The sequence below is a fragment of the Chlorocebus sabaeus genome, chromosome 7 (genome assembly GCF_047675955.1).
Source record: "Chlorocebus sabaeus isolate Y175 chromosome 7, mChlSab1.0.hap1, whole genome shotgun sequence".
Lineage (NCBI taxonomy): Eukaryota > Metazoa > Chordata > Mammalia > Primates > Cercopithecidae > Chlorocebus > Chlorocebus sabaeus.
The window spans coordinates 93448688-93462378 of record NC_132910.1 but is presented as its reverse complement, the minus strand read 5'-3'; the positions used below and the strand labels follow the sequence as shown (position 1 = coordinate 93462378).

Genomic DNA, 13691 nt, shown 5'->3' with positions numbered 1-13691 from the left:
TATGTTATAACCATAGGTAAATGCTCTATTTAACAGCTACAAATGCAGTTACTTTCATGAGCTTTGTGACTAATTTCTTCTGAAGTGTGTGCTTGGATAACAAGTACCAAATCTTAAGTTTGTCCTCAGTGAAAATAAATGAATATCAAGAGGTTATCTCATAATTCTTGTTTTGTGTATTTAACCTCATTCTCTCTAAAATTGAATTTATTTTCACTTAGTGAATTAGTTTTGCATGGGTAGTATGCTTAAAATGGGACCACATTAATGAGCCTTTGTAGACATCTTACATCAGTCTTCTCCTCCCATCCTCAAATTATACAAGTGCACATATACCGATATACAGAGTTAAACATTTATTTCATTAATTATTCACCGATAGTGTGCTGAGGTGTTATTTTGCTAGGATTCATCATACTGCCTCCTTTTCACATTTGAAGATGACTGATCAGGATTGTGAATTGGGTCTTTGGTCAAGAAATACAGTGAAGTTTACAAATTATATAGTCCTCACGTCCAAGTCACACATGCCTTGCAGTCTGCTACAGATATTATCTCACTGTTAGCATTTGTCATAGGTCTTTGGAAGAACGTGGTGCTATGAAGTGTGTGTGTTCTTATCAGAAAAGACTTCTAAATGTAATGGTAAAAAAAAAATTAGGAAGCATGATCGTTGTTCAAGCTTTATTATTGATTCAAAACATAATTTTTAAATTGATGGATTCGGTCTAATTGATGGTGCAATAGCCTTCTATCCCCAGAAATATTCTTGATTGCATCCTTAGAAGCCAATATGTATTTATCCATAATTTTATTCTACTATTTTCTAAAAATTCAGGAAGCTTTTTGAATTTAATTTCTGCCAGAGTTTTTCGAACTAGAACTGAATTATAAATGAAACCACTTTACCAAGAACCACGAAGAGTGAGGCTGTTGGTTTGTGAAGTTTGAGACCTTATTAATATTCCAAACCAAACTTGACTACTGCTACCTCATTACATGGCATTGGACAGATATTTCAATATTTTTAAACATTTTAATTCAGCTGGTAACTTGCTTTAAAACAATATTGATGTTTTAAAAAATTTATTCTTGGTCATATATATCATGCTAAATATCAAAATGAATTTGTAAGTATTTGAGGCTGTCTGTTTGACAGGGTATTAAATTCTTGGAGAGTCTTTCTTTCCCCATGCTAATTTTCATCAATTTTCCATTGCTTTCATTTCCCCTTGAGATTTAGCTTTTTAGAAGAATGATTCATTCTTTTCAGCATATACCATGATCATTAAACAATTACACCTTTTTCAAGCAGAGCAGCAAAAGACTCCGTGGATAATAATGAGGTTGGAAACTCTCCTGTACAACCTGTTGGCTCATCTTGGAAGAAGAATGTCATGCCAAATTATTTTTTATGTGGTCAGTAATAATGTTCTAACAAGGGTGGATGGAGAGATGAGCATAAAGGGCAATTCTAATGGAAAGAACGATAGTAATATTCACCTTGCCAAAACATGGTAATGTCTTGACAAGATGCTACATGCTCTTGCTGCTAAATTAGGTTTTATACTAAGTTAGCAGCCTCTACAGCTATCTACTATCTTTCAGAATGAACTAGAAGAGAAATAATATACCTGTCATGTTTTAGAAATCTTTCATATGACTATGTAATAATTGCCTTGAGAATACCTATTACACCTAGACTTTATGATGCATTAATTGTGTGGAATGATCCTGAAAGTATGAGTGGAGTAGGCAGGAAGAAAGTTTATTTGAATGTAGTTGCGGTCTCTACCTACCTTTAATTTTTAGCTTTGTACTGAACTCCAATATGACTGAAATTTTAACTTTTGATGTTTCCTAGGTACAGAATTTCAGAGTGGGATATCAGATCTTTAGTGTGAAGATACATCTACATTAAACCAGAAATCACTGGAAGTGACATTTGGACAAGAAAATTTGGAAAATTTTAAAACTGTGAAGGTTGATCATGGAAATTAAAGAGGAAGGGGCGTCAGAAGAAGGGCAGCACTTTCTTCCTGCAGCCCAGGCCAGTGACCCCGGGGACTGTCAGTTCACAAGTAAGTATGTGTGTATCCCTCCCTGTTTTTGCATCTGAAGATGCAAATTGGGTCGACGAAACATACACATATATATATGTATTCATAGATTCATAGGAACTTCGGTTCTAACAAATGGCATGAAATTACCTAAGTATTTTTTCCTTTGCACTATTTACCTTGGTGGTGTGAGTGTATGATATACCTCTCATCTTTTATCGTGGGTAAGATAGATGATAATCCATGAAACGGTTAAATACCAAGTAACAAGATCAAAGCTCTTGAATATATATTAAGAGCCTAATACTTTTTAATTATACCTTCTAGACACTAATACTTTCTAAGAATGATTTCTATTGGTATTTATATAATCTTATATGGGAATATTTTTTATACTGTAGAAATTCTTTCTTTAAACCCAAAAGGAAGTTAAGTTAAAAGCATTAAGAAAAAAATGGTTACACTGGAAATTTAGACTGTCACTGCCTTACCAAAGAACATTAAGCCACAAATACAGAGCCAGTGGAGATTTGGTCAAGTTTGCATGTGAACATTAAAATTCATTTTTTATTAGTCAAGTAATTAAAATCATTAGAATAATTGTATGTTTGCTTTTATATTTAAAATTTTAGGGTTTGGGTTTTATTGTTCAGCATGAATTATGCCTTTTTCTTTTCTTTTCAGAAGATTGCTATAGTCCAATTATTTAACACTGGCCAATATATGCCTAACCTTCTCTTTTAATTTACATTATAAAGCTAATCTTTAGAAAATTGTGTTGGTTGGAAGCATTTTTGAGAAATTTGGTTGTCAATGTTTAAAGCAGAGTTAATTGTTAATGATCTTTTAAAAAAACCCAGACATTTCAAGTTCACAAAAGCCTACCTAATGATTGTCACTTTAACCTCTCTTGAAAAATCTAAAAATTGTTAACCAAAGCAATTGTTAAATGTCAGCAGAAGAAAAAAATATACAGTTACTGTGCAAAAATAAATAAGTAAATAAATAACTCTGTGAATAAAAAGCAGTTAATGTTTACACAAAAGGGTAATTCTTAAAATGTATTAGTGACCAAATGCCAGTAAATTTAAATAGTATCTGATGAATGCACCAGCAAAAATAAGCAAGGAAAGGATTTGTATAATATTCTTTCATTTATTGCCAAATAGTTTACTTTTCCATACATGTTAGTTTTACTTATTTGGCCACCCTTGAGTTGTAACAAATGGAATCCCATTCATACATCCAGTCATCCACTCTTGTTTAGGAAGCTTCTACACTGTGTGTGGTCTTCAAGCATCTACCCATATCACTTCCCATAATCTGATCACTCTACCTTCTAGCCATTAGATGGTTCCATTTCCATACCTTTGTCCCCACACTCACTTTCCCTCCTAGTTCATCTTAAATTATTTAGCCATCTTGTTATACTTTTTAAACATTGCTGACCGAAAGAATGGAAACATTTTATAAAATGTTGGTTTGAGCTATTAATAAATTAGTAGAATAGCCAGCACTATAATGTCCATCATAACCTAGCTGAAGATATCTTTTTTGTTATTGTTTTACTATTTACAGCAGGTCAGAGTGGCTTGGAAAAAATCCATTTAAGAGAGTATTTTGGTAAGGGGGTTCTTTATGAAGGATCCACTTCTGTCTACATTGCATCCAAAAGAAACACAGTTGTAAAATATGTTTTCTGTTTGCCATGGCTTACAAAAACAACATTTCTTGGTTTCTTTATAACCATAGAGATAAAATGACCAATCAAATCTTAAGTCACATCTAGTTCTGCAACAAATATTATGCCCTGCTCTGAGAACTGATTATTTATAGGCCTGATAAACCAAGTTTATTCATTCTGGCAAATATTGTATTTATTCATTCTGGTCATGATGAAGCATAGTAATATATATTGACATATTCTTGATAATTCGATTTTTTTTTAAAGCTGAATTTGCATCTATTATTTATAGGTATCCAGAAGACTCCAAATGAACCACAGTTGGAATTCATCCTTGGTAAGAAATTCCATCTTATTTGTATCAATAAATATAAGAATTTGTGTAGTATTTTGCAAAGTATAGGTACATTGCTTACATCAATACATATTTTACAAATTTTTATGAACATTGTTCTGTTTTTAAAATTGTTCTATAAGGTAGGTGTTATTTTCTCCAAATTTATAGGAATTAACTTGCTACCCAATGATACAGGGTTCAGTGGTGATAGTTTTGCCTCTCAACCAGGTCTACTGATCACACATTCCATGCCCAGCACTCATTCTAACATAGTGACTGCATTTTGTTGCTAACCAACATTCCTGCAACTCTGTTTGTCTAATTTTCTATACCTGGGCTGGAGACTGGCCACCTATAGTTTGTCTTTGTGTTCTTTATGGCATTTCCAGGATTCTTGCCCATTTCTGTCTTATTCAAGAACCTTCCCTGACTCTTCCATATTGATTTTTGTGAACATGCCAGTGACTTGTGAGAATTTAACTTTCAATCAAGCTTTGACTTGTTTAAGCAACTCTAAATATCTGTCACATGTAAAAATTTGTAACTTTGTCCAAGGATGAATTAAAGTGTGCATTCTGAGACCAGTCCACTACTTAACTAATGAGTGGAAACTATTGTATATTTGAATTAAGTATGACTGCAAAAATACCATTAGGAAATTAGCTACAAAGAAGTACCTAAGGTAAAAATGTGGTTCCTATGAACTATATAGACTGGTCTTTTTTTTCCTTTCATGGTTCTGAATTATTTCAGAAAGACAGTAGTATTTTTACATTTTATTTTAAACTAAGTTTTATAGACTAATACATGCACATATTCAATTTCATATACAGAGACCACATATAGTATTATAGTATAAACATTTTTACATACTAACATATATTTTCTAAAGTTTGGGGAGCAAATTGAAATACTAAGACCGAGTATACATACTCTATACTGGGTTTTAGTGGTTGGAATTTCTAAGTATTTTAGGAACATGCATTTTTATTATGTTTTATATTTATATTTTTTGCTAAAATATTTTATTTTAAAGTATAACTTACTGAGGCCATAGTTGATATGTAATTCATTTTTTGAACATTCTTTGTTACAAATATAGCTAAAAATGTGCTATAAATTAAATATTAAAGACTTAAATTTTTCCAGGTATTGAGAAACAGGCAGAAATGTGAAAAAATCAAGAAAACTTTATAGTATCAAAAATGAAGCTATTCTTTTTTTCTCTCTCTCTTTCTCTAGAGAGTTTTCAGATTGTATCAGATATAAAAAGAACATGTTTTTGGAAATGGAGCTGAAGAGCAAAAGAAAGGCTAGGCACTCTTCACTCTTACTACTTGAGCTTACATCTATCCATCTTTCATTTTTAAGAGAAGAAACTCACTTTTTACATTTTTGACAGTACTTCTGAAAAGTGAAGTTTCATTAGAGTGGTTTGATGTATTTCCAAGCACAAATAAAGCTTTCTTGTTTGCCTGCTGGAGAAAGAGGGAATCTGAAGAAGCAGAAGCAATTAAGGTGGCAATTGTCAGGCAAATGTGGTGGCCAGCCTTCAAGAAATGGCATATCTGAGCCAAATACCTGTCTTCTAGTGCAATTAAGAGAATCTATCTTGTTCAAAGACCTAACTATGCTGTTTGTTTAGAAAGCCAAGTAAATTTCAGTAACAACACTATCATCACTTGTATTTCCGTTTTTGAATCACAGAATTAACAGATTAGCAGCTGCAATAATTTATTCATAATAATGTTCTTCCAGTATAAAAAACTTCAATTTCCTTTTTTTATATTTATTTTTAAAATATACTAAGAAACAACACCAAATAATTCTGTCTTATCAAATGTCAAGAAATGCCTGATGAATGTTTTTTCAAGTCATCAAGGAACTGTGTTGTTGATCCTAGAAGACACAGTTCCCAAACTGTTAGGTTCCTTAGCACTTAAGATCTTCAACTACACCATTTCTTGAAGAATTTTTAAAAACTACTCTCTCAAGGATATTACAGATAAACCCTTGTATGTTTTACTGTATATTTTTGTCATGTTTTTTTGAGATTTTTTAATCCCACAAATCCTTCGATGTCACCTATTGTATGAGTCACTTCTATTCATTTCCTAACAACTAATGAAAGAATAATAGCTTCTTAGATATTTGTATCATGTTTAAGGGTGTGCATCTTTATTTAATCAGAAGTAAAACAAGAACAAATTCTAGGAAAAAGAAATTCAGTAAGGTAGAGGGCTTTTTCATCTAATTATTATTATTATTATTTTTTGAGACGGAGTCTGGAGTCCAGGCTGGAGTGCAGTGGCCGGATCTCAGCTCACTGCAAGCTCCGCCTCCCGGGTTTACGCCATTCTCGCGCCTCAGCCTCCAGAGTAGCTGGGACTACAGGCGCCCGCCACCTCGCCCAGCTAGTTTTTTTGTATTTTTTAGTAGAGACGGAGTTTCACCTTGTTAGCCAGAATGGTCTGGATCTCCTGACCTCGTGATCCGCCTGCCTTGGCCTCCCAAAGTGCTGGGATTACAGGCTTGAGCCACCGTGCCCGGCCTCATCTAATTTTTTTAACGAAATCTTTGGTATTTGATTCTCTACTCTTAACCAAAGTATTCAAATTATTTAGGAATTTCAATGGCCTTGCTTTTTAAATTAGGAAAGCAGCCACACTGACCAATTTGTTAGATAACATCTTGCTTTGTTTAAGTTATTTTCCATCAAGGATTTATGTCCGCTTTGTTTGTGTGCTGCTATATAATAATTATATCTTGTTGAAGTTTCTCTGCTTATTGAGTTCCTCTGCTGAAGTTCCTTACTTATCCAAATAAGTAAGGTAGGAGGTACTTAGTCAATTGAGCAAGCTAATTGGCTAAAAGCGTCTTGAGCACAAGATAAGCATGTACTGAAAAACTGAGTATCTCTTGTCCATTGTTAACTGTATTTCTAAAGGTTGACTGCATTTAAATTAAATAATTCACCCTTACAACCGCAACTCTGTTTTCTCATATTTTGTTTCTTTGAGTGTATCAATACTTTTTTTTTTTTTTTCCCCACAAAGAAAGAAATAGTTAAAAACCTAAGAGAACACTGAGTTTGTTTATGGTTTAATGAAATTGTTTTGATTTCAATAAAGTTGACATTTAAGAAGAGGGATCATTTCTTAAAAACTAAGGACATTTCTTTATGGAAACAATTGTGGAAAATGTATAAAGAAGACTGATCTTGACAAGTATATAAAATACACTTCTATGAACTACTTTAAGGTTTTTCTCCTGATGATTATTCACCTTCACCTATTATGTCTAGAGTCAATAGAATGCTTATGAGAATGTCTTCATATTTTATATGTACATCACATATACTATAAATCCAAAACAATAGATACTAATACCTATTAAATACATAGGAAAGAATGGCATGCATATATTTGCATATGTGTTCCATGTGTTCTTTCCTTGACACTCTGAAGTAATGTTCTTGAAATTAATTTATTCCTTGATGGCCAATACTCAATGCAAGCCAAATGACCAGATACGGGATACAATAAAAGATACATTTTGTACATGTCAACAAGGTTTGGGGTTGATTATGATAGGAATGGGGGCTTGGAAGCTAGAGTGAAAGCCTTAATAAGCACAGGTCATTTGCTCATCTAAATTATATTGGGAGAGGCATTGAAAACCTATATATAAAATCATTTCAGATAGTGTTAAGTTCTCTGTAGAGAAAAAGATAGGCCACTGGATAGAACATATCCAGGGGAGAGGCACTTGACTTGGGTGAAAGAGAGACTACTTTAGATATAGAATTCAAAGAAGACGTCTAAGTGCTTATGCAGGGTATGGATACTAATTTGGATATTGTCCATATTAATCCTAAGAATTGGGTGACTTTCCAAGTAGGAGGGGACGAGCTATACTAGACATTTAAATAACACATAATAGGGTTCTTATAATGGGAATATTGGGATCGAAGGGTCGTAAATTAGGTTAGTGATTTGACCAGGAATGAAACCAAGTTACACGTTGTTCTGGTTTTGAGATTAGAAAAAAAAAAAAAAAAAAGCCACAGGGAGAATGGCAAGATAGTGGAGGACCATTTGCTGGGCTACTGAAATCGCAAGATCAGAGTAGGACAATTGCAGGATAGACTACATGCTGAGCCAGTGAGATCTCACTCTCATGCTTCTTGTATTGTCCCCTCACTTTCACCTTTAACTAAGCTGCAGCTATCTGAATAATGGGATCAGGCCTGGTGATTGGATGCTGCTGAACATCTAGTGAGTAAAGGATGGAGAGATATGGGATTTGAAGCCAACAGATTGTTAGATCTTTTACCTTTTGTGGAGCTGTTTTCTTTTAAGAATCCATATATTATGTGTAGAATAATTTTCTTCGAAAAATTTTTTCTCTTAAATTTAAAATGTGCTGACAGGCCGGGTGCGGTGGCTCAAGCCTGTAATCCCAGCACTTTGGGAGGCCGAGACGGGTGGATCATGAGGTCAGGAGATCGAGAACATCCTGGCTAACCCGGTGAAACCCCGTCTCTACTAAAAAATACAAAAAAATTAGCCGGGCGAGGTGGCGGGCGCCTGTAGTCCCAGCTACTCGGGAGGCTGAGGCAGGAGAATGGCGTAAACTTGGGGGTGGAGCTTGCAGTGAGCTGAGATCTGGCTATTGCACTCCAGCCTGGGCGACAGAGCCAGACTCCGTCTCAAAAAAATAAAAATAAAAAAAATTAAAAAATGTGCTGACTCCTTCACCATAGGTTTTACTGGCACATAAAATAGGAGTAACCTGTGATTCAAATTATTTAACAAAGCCTTTATTTCTCGGTTTTCTCTAAAGTGGGTAAATCCACATTAGCTGCTATAATTTTATATTAATAAAGCAAAAATTATCACAAAAATAAATAATAGGCAATGTAGAAACACATCATAATTATATCTAGAATGTGGCCATCCATCATACATTTTTAGACATATTTAACCCTCTTTTTTTCTATTTCGCCATCTCATTCCCTGGCTTTTCTTCTATGTCAAATTCAGGAGGGGTGAAAGAAAGTAAAGGCCACTGTATTTCATCCCCAACTCAGAGTTGATCAGCATAAGTTATTGTTTAATTTTTAAAGTGAAACATACGTTCATAAGATAGGATACTAATCAGTCATTAAAAATCATTTATCAGAAGGATATTTCATCACACAAAATAATATGAAAGTTTTAAAAGCAGGATAACAAACTATATGCACAATATGGCTTTTATTTAACTATCTGTGTCTCTGTGTGCAAGAGAACAAGATTGGAAGGTGTGTGTGTCTTCAATCATGGTTCTCACCAGTTGGTAGAATTTTTATTTCCTTTGTTATGCTCTTCTATATCTTGTAAAGTCTTTGCAAACTATACATGTAAATTTCATAATCAAGTGTTGTTGTTGTTTTTAATAAATAAGCTGAATGCACTGAGCAAGAAAAGTGGCATATCTTAAGAAGTAAAATTCTGCTTTTTGCCTTTAATTAACTCTAAATAGAATTAGAGAAATTAAACTACTACTCTTAAAATCATTAAAAATCATTTAACAGCTAAACTATTTCCTAGGGTACCTAAGAACATTAGGGATTGCATAAAAATTTTATGAGAAAGAGTAGTCACTGAGGCTAACTAAGGAAGACTGACTAAAGCCAATTTTTGAAGAAAGGAAACAGGATTAGAATAATTAGAGGAAAGGGGAAATTACATTCTACAGTAGGAGAGCTGTATGAGCAGATGGTTGGTGTTTGGAACAAGATGAAAGCTCCAAATTCAGAACATACAAAAAAAACCCACAATAAATAATTATTTATTATACAAGCTACATATAGAAAGGTCCGCCATCTTGTATTTCTAGAAGGAAAATGAAAATAGTATTCTCCTCAAATAGGATTCTTGATTCATCTACATCCTGATCCTTTGGGAAGAGTGGTATATATTAAAATTTTTTTAATATATAAAAAATACATAAAGGTTTTTTTAATAGGAAATTAACTTCATATTCACTCTGTAAGCCACCACTTTTAGAAGGTCTATTTTTTCTATGGAAGTGGATGATTGAAAGAAGTGTCATGTGGATATGCAATTCAGTATATGTCTGTACCAGGTATATGATGTGTACCATCCTAGAGTTTAATGATTAAAATTCAGTTTTTTCACAACAATATGTCCCAGTACAATGACAAGACGTCCTCAGGTAGGTTAATTCAAATATTATAGTGGCTATAAATAAGGAGTGCTTATCCCCTTTGGTGGTTAAGGCTTTGTCCAGGAGAGGGCTGATTCTAAATACTTTGTCTGTTAGGTCATGTATTAAATAATGTGAACTGACTTTGGATTTTGTATATGCAGGTACTGTATTTTAATAGCCCATTTAGGGGAAAAAAAAGGATAAAATCATGTGATCAGTTTTCTGTGCTCGGTATTTAAAAATGTATAAAAATGTGCCCCACTGACAATCTGGACAAGAAAATGTCTCATCTCTTTACAGACACAGCATTTACAACTTGCAAGGGCCTTCATTAACCTGCATGTCAGGTCCATTTATACTTTATAAATTACTATAAATCAGGCATTGTTTTATATGTTTTTCTAAAAGGAAAAATCATAGGAGGCCCAACTTATGAATTATCTTCTATATTCACAATCCTACTCTCTTGCTGGTCTCTGTTCTATAAATGATTATAGGGCTCTGACATTTGTAAAACTCCAGTGGGAGAATGGAGGGTTCTAGTATATCTTTTTCAGTATTTTTACCTTCTACATGGTATGCTAGCTGAAGGGAATACCAAGCACAGAGGTATATTTTCACATTTATTGTATTGATAAAACTCTTACTTCACCACATGGGATGCGATAAGAGAAGCAACTGCTAAGAATTAAACAAGGCCTGTGCTTGCCTTATTTTATATTTTGTTGCCTCATCATAAGTTGATTGCCATCTATTTTCTTGATTTTTTTTTGTTTTTTTGTTTTATGTTTGTTTGTTTGTTTTTAGACTGGGTTTCACCCTGTCACGCAGACTAGTACACAGTGGCATAATCATAGCTCACTGAAGCCTCCAACTCCTGGGCTGAAACAATCCTTCCACCAGCAGCCTCCCGAGTAGCTGGGACCACAGGTGCTCATAACCATGCCTGGCTAGTTTTTTTTATTTTTATTTTTTGTAGAGAGGGGGTTTTCACTATGTTGCTCAGGTTGGTCTTGAACTCCTGGGCTCCAGTGAATCTACCACCTCAGCCTTCCAAAGTTCTGGGAGCACAGGCATGAACCACCACACCTGGCCTTCTTGCTTCTTATAGTGTAACACATCCCTTATAAAACATTGCATTTCCCTGAACTACCATTTTCCGGGCGCCTTCTAATGACAAGTCATTGTTCAGAGCCCTAGGAGGACACAGCAACAATTACCATTTTTTCAGCATCTATTATGGGCTTAACTTTACAAATAGCATGTCATGTATTTCTCACCACAATTCTACAGGATAATAATATTAAAAGTAACTAACATTTATTGAGTGCTTACTTGTTTGCCATATGCTGTTCTAAATAATTTACATATATTAATTACTTCTTATTTTATTATGAGTAATTGCTCTTTTATCAACCCTGATTTCTATGTAAGAAAACTTAAATATAAACAGGTAAAGTGGTGAGCCTAAGCTTTGAACCCAGGAGTCTGAGTTCATACCATAATATCTCCTCCCATATTGTCATTACTGGACAGATTAAGAATCTTAGATTCTCAAAGGTCTACTTTCTGAAGATCTTACAGAAGTTGAATGATGGAGTCAGGATCTAAGCTGAGTTTTGTCTGATTCAGAGGCTCCTGCTTTTAACCATCAGTCAATATCCCCCTCCTCATTGATTCGTACTTCCTAGGAGTTTTCAGGAGGTGATGAGGATAAACAACTTTGATAATGTTAGGCAGATTGTGATAAGGGCAAAATAAAGGCATAAGCCAAGAACTATAGAAGCGCTGAACAAGTATAATTCGTTATAACAATGGCATCGAAAACAGATCTCAAGGGAGGAGGCATTTGGACCAAGTCTTAAAGAATGAGCAGGATTTCAGTTGGTTTAGGAGGAACACAAGAGAGAATTCAGAAAAAAAGAAATAGAAAAAATACATGAAATCCTAGAGCTCATTTTCCAAGGTGATGCATTTAATGCTCATTTACATTTCCCTCTTTATTGCTTATAATTCCACTTTAAAATAAATTAAAGCTCTAGAAATTCTCTTGCAATATTCTATAATTGTCACATGTATATCAGAGACTCATTTTAAAATTCTAAATGAACACAAGTCTTTAAACATTTCTATTGCCACCAAATTATATGTAGGTATCATGATGTATTGAGTCTTACTGCCTCTGGGACTGTGCTAGATGAAACTCAGAGGAGGCTCAGGCCATGCTGAGCTGGACAGAGAGGACTTTTTAGGCAGGCTGTGCCTCTAATTGCCTACTTAAGTAGGCAGTAATTTTCCCATTGAGCCTTTCTTTGAGCTATGTCAATTTTGAGAGCATCGGATAACTAGCAGTACTTTCGAGGAGATATTTTTCAGAACAAGCATTCACCAACAACTCAACAACAAAAATAAAGACAATAAATAGAAATGGATTTGCATTCCAGGCTGAAACTGAGCCTAAGTAGGGAGGCAGTATAGCTTCCAACTAAGAACTAGGAGTGTGATGCCAACTTGCTAGTGTTTGAATCCTGTCTTTGCTACGCTATAGTTATAAGGCCTTAGAAAAATTGCCCAATGTTTCTGAATCTCTATTTCCTATCTGGAAAATGGGAAGGATATTACTATTTACCTTATAAAGTTCTTGTGATGATTAAATGAATTAGTGTAAGTGGTTGGTTAACATATGATTAGTATTTCCTTGAATAAATCACTTCATCACACTCCAAACTTCCTTGAGCAGAGTCTAGCCACTGCCCTTTTGTGCATAGTAATTGCCATCACTTGCTGAACACCTTCTAAGCGCAAGGCATTAAACACTTTTGACATTTTCTCCTTTGTTCCTATTACAGACTCCACAGTTGCTTCCCGTTACCTATGTTTCACAGACAAGTTCATTCACTTGTGTGAAGGCATATGTCTAGAATGTAGAGCAATCTGGATTTTAATTCCAAAGACCATGTTCTTTGTGGTTTATGATTAAAAGCACAGGAATGGGAAAGAGAACAGCAATAAAAGGTTATCTAAGGCCTATATGAGGTTTTTGTACTTCTGATATAGTTATTTCATTGAAAGAAGAGAAAATGAACCAATTAGAGCTTCTTTACACATCTGTCGGGTGGGTAGTGGTTTTCTGGTGACCAAGATTTAGCATGTTCTGCAGTTGGATTATAGCCTGTGACATTGGTCTAAATTCTCGTTTGGTGCACCCTGCAGATATGAGATATGATACATCAATTAATAAATGAGAAGTATGTAAGATCTCAAACTTCTCTCCCACTTCTCCTGCCAGGACTATATCATTTAACTGAACTGTGTTGACATAAAATAAATCTATTCTTCTTGTCATGTTTATTTGTAAGTAATACATTGTAGGAACTTTTTAATTACAGCATGT

At 34.3% G+C, this 13691-nt stretch overlaps 1 protein-coding gene across 9 annotated transcripts in view; it reads left to right on the top strand.

Moving 5' to 3' along the window:
* The window catches only part of INPP4B (inositol polyphosphate-4-phosphatase type II B), an 819089-nt gene that overhangs the window by 421169 nt on the left and 384229 nt on the right, over positions 1–13691 (top strand). For all 9 annotated transcript variants that reach the window (XM_007999870.3, XM_073017650.1, XM_037992380.2 and 6 more), the window contains 2 exons: positions 1865–2081; positions 4037–4081. In XM_007999870.3, the coding sequence (XP_007998061.3) occupies positions 1991–2081; positions 4037–4081 (136 nt within the window). In that variant the 5' untranslated portion in view covers positions 1865–1990. The remainder of the gene's footprint in view (positions 1–1864; positions 2082–4036; positions 4082–13691) is intronic.